The following is a 5,327-nucleotide window of genomic DNA, read 5'->3' as shown; positions in this document are numbered from 1 at the left end:
ATATATATATATATATATATATATATATATATATATATATATATATATATATATATATATATATATATATATATATATATAATTGCTTTTTTTTATGTTGAACTTAGTTCGGTCTATTGCTTATCCGCGAAGGAAAGACGGTTCTTGGAGATGACATTTTTTTGGCATTTGTGTTTTGCTAATTTTTAGAGGATTCATTTTTAAATCCTGGGAAAATGAGTTAATCTCAATAAAACTTCAGTTATTTTCAACAGAAATTTATAGAGAAAATTTCCCAGTCCGAAATGGATCTAAATATTTTTGTTGATTTTATTCACAGACGTCAGACGGCCCAGATTATCATCAGCATGGCTAGGCCTCGCGAATGGAGGTATGGAAGACTTGCTGTTTGCTGCAAGCATGCTGGTGCGGGATAGACTAGTTGCAAAAAGCATAGCGGAGGGTCCCTTTAGGTGGAGTAGACAAGGCAGCATTCTTTCTGCACTGTCTTTTCGAAACTGATTCTGCTGTGTTATCAAAGCAGCGGTGTTATGCTTTATGTCTCCCTGTTTCTTGATTCGAAGCCAGTGTCGTGAATTTTTGTTGAAGTATTTTGCAGTCAGTCAATAGTTGGAAACAAGCTTTTTTTTTTTACACGTTGGTTGTGGAGGAGAAGAATTGAGGTCACTTAAATATTAGTTGCACCAAGTTTGATGTGGACGATGTGCGTGTGTCGTACGTTGTGGACAAAAGCAAGAGTTGATTCTTTACTTGTCAAGGGTAAGGTCACAAAAACGACAAATACTGCTGATAATGATGAAAAAAAAGGATAGTCCAAACTGATCGAGAATAATCGAAAAAAACTCCTTTTGTTCACTCAATACGGCTTACATACGGAAACTAACGTTCAATTACAGTACAAGCATCTTAGGAGATCGAACGAAGATGTGAATTTCTTGGGGGAACAAGAATAAAGGAGATGTTTAAGATGTGGATTTGGATATTTGAAGCAATTGCTAACAAAGCATTTCTAAACAAAGACATGTGCTTAGACATAAAGGAAGAACACGGGAATTGAAACGGAAAAAATAAATCTAAGGGATGTAAGTTTTGCTAAATGATTCACATTTGGAACATTCATTTACAACAAGGAATTTATTTGATTATTTATTTGTTTGTTTGAGGTATGGTTGGAGTCTCGCGAATCGGAATTTGCGACAGCGAGAGTGGACCGTTGGTGGTAGTCAATATTGTCAAAATTGAATATTGTTATCTTGTATCTCCTTTTTTAGGCGCTTTCGCGGAGACCTGTAGCGAATTCACCATAGAGCACAATTTATTGGATCAGACTTTTTCATGGAGTTTTCCGAAAGCTCTGTATGCTTTCGTTAACTTGTCTCTCTTGCCCAATAATGCTCCTGAAATAGCTGAACTGTTGAATTGAATTAAGCTTTGATTTGCCTTTAGAAAGTCTTTGGAAAAAAGCTCGGTAGTCTTTTGAAAAAGGTGTTAAGTACTGCAGATCTGTCTGTTTCTTTGTGGACAACGAGAACAACATTAAAAGCAACTCGCGGACAAGATGGTTTGAGGTTTTCCTGTGAGCCTTCAGTTGTCTTGGTTTAAACAGGCTTCCATTGTATGATATCGGTAGTAAATGCGTTTTCTTCATCGAGGCTCTTTGGATCAGCATGCTGAAGAATACTGTGAATGGAGCTAGTATGATAATGCAGTCTTGTTTCACACCATTGGTTTATTGGGAAGGGCTGAGAGAGTGCATAATCACATACTGACTTGACCACTCTGATCGTCATGTATTGAGGAATATAGGGAAATATTCTAATCATTTCAGGATCTGCGGCAGGTTTTTTTTCTAACACAATGTCGAAAGCCGTGGGAAGTCTACGAAAGTTCCATCTCTTTAGTTCTGTTATAGAGACAAAAGTAATACCTTAGTAATTTGAACAGTCTGTAGTTTCATGACAAAAAGTATAAAAGCTCATAAATGACTTATTATGATGTCCAATTTGTATTTACCAAATTGGATTGTGAATAAGAATTCAAAACCATTCAAATTCTCTATCACTGTACATCGAATTGTACATACACTTATTATTTTGCAATACGCGCAAGATCAACCCTAGATCAACGTGCGCTGGCAAACATACCAGTTCTTGTAATTGCAAAATCAAACCTGTGAAGGATCTGTGAAGGATATACATCTGTGAAGGGTATATAAACCCTGCACACAGTAGGATGACATTCATCTCTTTTATTTATTGGGGATCTTTAGAATTTATCTTGTGGCGGGCGTTTTTGGAGCTTACCTTTACGGTTAATTTTGAGTAATTATGCGACGTTAATATTGTTTCTTTTATGCAGTAGTTTGATTATCCAAGTTTGAGGGGGAAAAAAAAGTTGCAACTCTGATGTCGGTTTCGCAAGGTTCTAGGAGTTCCATTTGCATATGATTTTTCTCCTTTTTTTACAGGTTGGTGATAATTACATCATGGAGATCTTGTGGTAAATTTACATTTTTCCAGCGAGGGACAGCAAGCTCCTGAACTTTATCATGGAGTCGGGACTATCCGCTTCGTTTTTCACCGGTTGCTGTGTAATGTACTAAAATTCCTCAACCTTTGAGACCATATGATGGCACTGAAAAGAGTCTGGAAATGTCAGGAGTATCGATTCAGGATGGAGATTTTATCTATGAGAAGCACTTGGTCATCTGAGCTGAGTAGGGACCTTTCAGCTTGGTATATGGGTCCGTATATTGCTTTCAGAGCCTCATGGAATTTCTGTGGTCGCCCAATCTGCACACAGTTGACTCTTTTCTGCTAGGTTGATCCACCACTTGTTATGGACGTAGCAAGGCTTCTGTTGAAACTAATTGCAAGCCAATCTTCGTTTTTCTTGAATAAAAAGCCTAAGGATACCTCGGAAGACTATAAGATGCTGTTTTTAATATGTTACCAAAGCGCTTTGAGAAAGAGACCTGTGGAGTGGTCTTCAAGTCTTGTTTAAAGATGCTGTTTGAAGATTGTTGTCTTTAGGCCTCCTCCTTGAAATCCGCCCCTCTTGGATTTGGGCTTAAAGTGGAGATTAAATTTGATATAAATATAATGCCCTTTTTGAGATTTGTTGAGGTCAAACATGTCCACGCCCTTGTCCTAGTGTTGTAAAGGTCAGACGTGCCATTGTATAGTGCTGTAACAATAATATACTCTTCTTGATCTTACATGCCGCTCCTTGTATATATGCTATTTATTACTCTAATAATTTTATACGCTTTGTTTAAATGTCGTAAATGTCATCTTGGAGCCAATCGTTTTGACCTTATGGACCGCGGTAAACAAACTTCCCCTATATATGCTTTAAATCTGGGAATCCGGATACATTCTGTTTTACCGACATACAATGATATCTTCTTCCAACCCCAACAATCTTTTGTTTGTCGCTATTAGCATGCAATTCAATTGTTTGTATTTCCAAATTTGTGACTGAGTTGTCATATTCATTGAAATAAACATTTCTATTGGTGGATTGCCCACTACTGTATCAGTCAATCAAATTTTCACAAGTGTTGGTGCCCGAGGTGAGGTAATGTCCGCCAATATAATAACAAAAGTAAAATCGGTAAAACTCTTCGAGAGAATGCGAGCAATGGAACAAATAAACAAGAGTCTCAATTGGTGATATGAGGCCTTATATATAGTAGACAGATGGGCGAGGTTGCAATGTCTGGAAAGGAAACAAAAGCAGGAAGGGGATTTTTCAAGAAAATCTCCAGACGGTACCGTAATAGACGATACACTGGCATTAGTCCTTTTGTATATTACCGTAGACAGATGACTCACAGAATAGGTAATGGAGGGGGAACTTTGAAGGCTGAAAATCAATATAAATCATAAATAAATACGAATCAAATTGAGTAAGCTAGTTCGGATTTCCCGACAATGATAACAAAGGCTAAAATTTTGAATAGAGAAGCTATCATTATAATCAAGTAAATATGTTCACATGGAACGTATTGTATAAGGACGGTTATCACTTCTGATTATTCCAATAATCATAATACTGGCCTCTAATTGATTAAACAATCATATTATTGAGAGAGTGAAAAAGTATTACAAATTTCTCGTCCCATGTAAAACATCAACTATTAAAATCAGAAAAATTGAAGAGCGTGAACAATACCACTTTTGCCTTAGATTCTAAATGGGATTAAATTTGTTACAATTAATATACTCATATAATTAATACAGTGCATAGGGAAACTTCAAAAATAAATAATGTTTATTTATATAATAAATGATAGAAATAAAATAGCAATTAATTTTTTATTATAAAATTGCCCAACAATACAGCGAGCTTCTTTGTATCAACCATGGAAAAAAAAAAACTTACAAAATAAGGCTAATTAAAGGAAGAAAATGATGGATGCATAATTTTTCGAAAGTATAAAAAATGCAAGCGTTGCATCAATAACGTTTTTCATTTTGCATCACAAAAAATGTGAAAAACATATCGGGTAATTATTAATTCGGATCCATGGTATGATTTTTAGCAGCTGTCGATTAAAATATTATCAATTCTGAAAAATAAAATATGGAAGTATTTTTTGTTTTTTTGAGCAGGATATTCCGATATTTCTCGTTAAATTTTCAATAATGCCCAGAAATTTGATGGAAAATGATGAATTCTCATTTTCAGTTAAATTAAATTACTTGCAGTCGACGACATATCTATCTGCAATTGTGTTACCAAAAGAGGATAAAAAGCCTCAAAAACATCAGTAATTTTTACTTATCGGTTAAATTATGTTTTAATTATTGGAGTAGTGATCCATTGACTTGATGAGAACAGGAATTGACTTTCTAATCACTTATCTTGATAAAAATCCACAAAACTTGATCCAATTACAAAGTGGCTCTCAATGTTGGCCAGCGAGATTAAAGTAAGGCAAGATTATGCACTTGAGAGCTTCACCTAAGCCAAGATGTAGTTCCCAGTGTTGGCCGGCAAAGATTATATAGTTTCTCCAAAGACGGCTGGCAACATAAGTCATTTGTAATTGTATTCAGTGTGCTTTCACGTTACATAGGATAGCTAGCAACATTTTATTAAATGAGCGAAGAAGTCTAATAAAGAGCTAGCAACACTTATATAAAACAAAATTAATTAGTCAAACTCGATAAGGTTTAACGGATATAGCCAAACCGTTTTAGCTAAAAAAAGAAAATAANNAAAAANATATATTAATTAATATATATATATATATATATATATAATAATAATAATATAATAATATATATATATATATATATATATATATATATATATATATA

The 5,327-nt window shown here is 34.6% G+C and overlaps 1 protein-coding gene across 1 annotated transcript; it reads left to right on the top strand.

The window, feature by feature from the left end:
• Nucleotides 1–692: 692 nt before the first annotated feature.
• Nucleotides 693–1,769, top strand: LOAG_12318 (hypothetical protein; the record flags this gene model as incomplete). Its single annotated transcript, XM_003147831.1, has 3 exons — nucleotides 693–759; nucleotides 1,164–1,356; nucleotides 1,589–1,769. 3 exons carry the CDS (start codon nucleotides 693–695, stop codon nucleotides 1,767–1,769), a joined length of 441 nt encoding a protein of 146 aa, XP_003147879.1.
• Between the last annotated feature and the right edge of the window lie 3,558 nt (nucleotides 1,770–5,327).

The sequence above is a fragment of the Loa loa genome, assembly GCF_000183805.2.
Source record: "Loa loa unplaced genomic scaffold supercont3.29, whole genome shotgun sequence".
Classification (NCBI taxonomy): Eukaryota; Metazoa; Nematoda; class Chromadorea; order Rhabditida; family Onchocercidae; genus Loa; species Loa loa.
The sequence above is the reverse complement of the archived record's forward strand: the minus strand, read 5'-3'. Positions and strand labels throughout refer to the sequence as shown.